The 2,911-nt window shown below is 37.8% G+C and overlaps 1 protein-coding gene across 1 annotated transcript; it reads right to left on the bottom strand.

Moving 5' to 3' along the window:
- Window positions 1-1,109: 1,109 nt before the first annotated feature.
- Window positions 1,110-2,603, bottom strand: LOC125779318 (zinc finger BED domain-containing protein 4-like). The gene has a single exon (XM_049460616.1). The coding sequence runs from the start codon at window positions 2,601-2,603 to the stop codon at window positions 1,110-1,112; it is 1,494 nt and encodes a 497-aa protein (XP_049316573.1).
- Window positions 2,604-2,911: the final 308 nt, after the last annotated feature.

Genomic DNA, 2,911 nt, shown 5'->3' with positions numbered 1-2,911 from the left:
TAGACAAGCAGACAACCGCGGCGCCAAATGTTTATAATAAGAAATGCATATAGCAATACAAATACAAGTGGTACCAAACTTAATACTGCTTTTGTAACAGTATTTTCAAACTGAGGACAAGAGTTGCCTGCGCGTCGTTCTTTTATAGATGCGTGAGTAACTCGAGTTGGCTTTTGATTGGTTGTTACGGGTGATGTGATGTGAAGAAATGATGTCATGCTTATCGTTTATGCGGCAATCGCTTGTTCCAGTACAATCTTTACCTATGATGTCATGCCTTGTGTTCATGCTTTGTTCACGTGGTCTGCTGTTGCTATGCTGTATATATGCGTACTTGTAGGTAATGTGAGTCATACGTGTATGGCTGGGTGTTAACTCCCAAGCGCGAGTTAATTCATATACTTATGAATGGTTAAAAAAATATGTATTTACTTTTGCAGAATAAGATCTTTATTTTAGGCAAATTCACATACTTTAATGAACATGTTTTCGTATTATCCTATGGGTTATATATTATTCGTTAAGTTTATAACATATTCATGTTTTGTGGCGTAGGTCTAAAGTGTAATTGTATTATTTGTTGTAAACAAGTCCTTATCGTGCGGCCTATGCATGTGTATGCATGTCTTGCATTCGGGTATGGTGTGGTATGAGTTAGGGGTGTCCATTGCGGAAATACATCGATTTTTTTTCCGATTCAATGCATCGAATATATACATCGATGGTGTTCGATGCATCGTTTAAGAAACATCGATGTTTTTTCAAAATCGAGTGTTTTTTTTTTAAATTTAAGAAAATGGAATTATAAATAATAGAATTATAATAATAAAAATAATGTCATTCTTTATTAATACCAATATTCCTTAGGGATAGTTTGCAAAAATAAAAGCTTGTTTAATCTCTTGCCTTTAAGCCTATTTCTCTGCTGAGTTACGATTTGGGCCGCTTTTGAAAACAGTCGCTCTGACGGGACTGACGTTCCCACCATGGTTAGATATTTATATGCGATTGGCTTCAATTGTGGGAGCTGTATCTCCAAGTCCTTCCAAATTTCCAATGGGTTTTCAGTGAGTCTACCCACTGGGCAACGTAGATATATGGCCAGCTCATCAGAAAATAGTGTCATCGGCCTTTGACAATTTCCAACTTTTATGGACTAGCTTGTGGTGGTCCTCCCACAATGAATAGTTATCCTCATTTTTATCAGAAAGTTCCGATGACTCCGAATCTTTGGTCGTGTTGTGGCTGCGGCTTTCATGAGATCTTTTATTTTTCCTACAGCAGCAGAGCATGCAAGCGGATCCGTAAAATGCATTTTCTTGAATCTGGGGTCCAATACCGTGGCTATAGCGAGGGGAGTTACGTTTTTCGATGACACCCATTCTCTTCTGAATCTCCTTAAGAACCAGAGACTGTAGCTCTTTGGCAATCGAGTCGTCGAAGCTCAGAGGCTTAATTTTTAAAACGAGGCAATGAATAAGTGGTATTACTTTGCTGCTAGTGCAATACTTATCACCTGAGACCTCCTTCGTAGCAGCTTCTATTGGACGTAGTACCTGTAGAACTGAACTTAGATGTGCAAGTTCTGACGCATGCAGCATAGCTGGTGCATTTTTGTGTCTGATGATTATATTGTTAACAATCTCACGAAGTTCGATGAATCGCTCAATCATATAATATGTGCTATTCCATCTAGTAGGCACCTGTTGAATTAATTTAGTTTCGTCTGAGGTTGATTTACGGAGTTCGTTGCTTGCTATGTTGCTCTGTTTAAACCACGTCACAACATCTTTGACTTTGCTTATTAACTCGCGTAGTGGTTTGCATTGTTCTATTGAATTTTGTGCAACCAAGTTTAAAATATGAGCAAAACAAGGTATGTGCTTTTTACCAAAGGCTAGCTCTACAGCTTTCACCATATTTGGTGCATTGTCCGTCACCACAGCCGAAATTTGGTCTTTGTCAATACTCCATTCGTCGCAAGTGTTCAGCAGCATTTCAGCAATGTGTTGTGATGTATGGCGTTCATTTGATTGGCTTACTCCCAGAGTGATAGAAAACAACTCACTGCCAACACCGAAATGAGCTGTGACTCCAAGAAAGCTCCTCATGGACATCGATTCTGACCACATGTCAGTTGTCAAAGTCAGATTTTCAATGCCCGACAACTTTTCACGGATGATTCCTGATAGGGCGGCGTATTTGTCATCAACCCAACGAGTGAGTGTTGTTTTATTGGGAAGTTTATAACGCGGCTCAATCACTTTAAGGAAATTGCGAAAGCCTTCGTTCTCTACAATAGTAAATGGCTGATTATCCTTACACACCATATATACTAAGGCATTATTAATTTTAATAGTTTTGTCACCATTGGCCGAGAAAGCATAAATCTCTTCAAAACTAGCTTGGATAGTTTTTTGGCGTTTTGGTGGACCAACAGTTTTATTTTCAGGTTCTTTCAAGGCGTCACTTCTATCTGCTTCTTTAGTGGGTTCCTTTATAGATTTAAAACTTGTTGAGGGTAAAGAATCCGTAATTTTTGTTGAGCCATCATCGGTAAGCTCTCGGAAAGCTGCCTTATGAATATTTTTTAGGTGCCCCATCAGGTTGGTTGTATTTCCGCATGATTTAATGTTTTTTCGGCAAAGTCTGCACTTTGCCAAGTTGTTTCCTTCTTCTTTGTCATAAAACTTCCATACGCCGCTTTTTTTGGAGCCATAATGTTTGTTTTTCTAAAACAACAATATTAAATTCCATACAAAAAAAACATCAACTTATTCCATTACGATACTTATTTTTCCAATCAATTCCGTATTAAGATAATAGTAAAAATTTATATTTTATTCTTTTCCACACTTTTATTTTGTTAAACGTTTACACAATGTTTCCAAGTAAAAGCCCGGCAAAAAAA

The sequence above is a fragment of the Bactrocera dorsalis genome, chromosome 1 (genome assembly GCF_023373825.1).
Source record: "Bactrocera dorsalis isolate Fly_Bdor chromosome 1, ASM2337382v1, whole genome shotgun sequence".
Taxonomy (NCBI): Eukaryota; Metazoa; Arthropoda; class Insecta; order Diptera; family Tephritidae; genus Bactrocera; species Bactrocera dorsalis.
The sequence above is the reverse complement of the archived record's forward strand: the minus strand, read 5'-3'. Positions and strand labels throughout refer to the sequence as shown.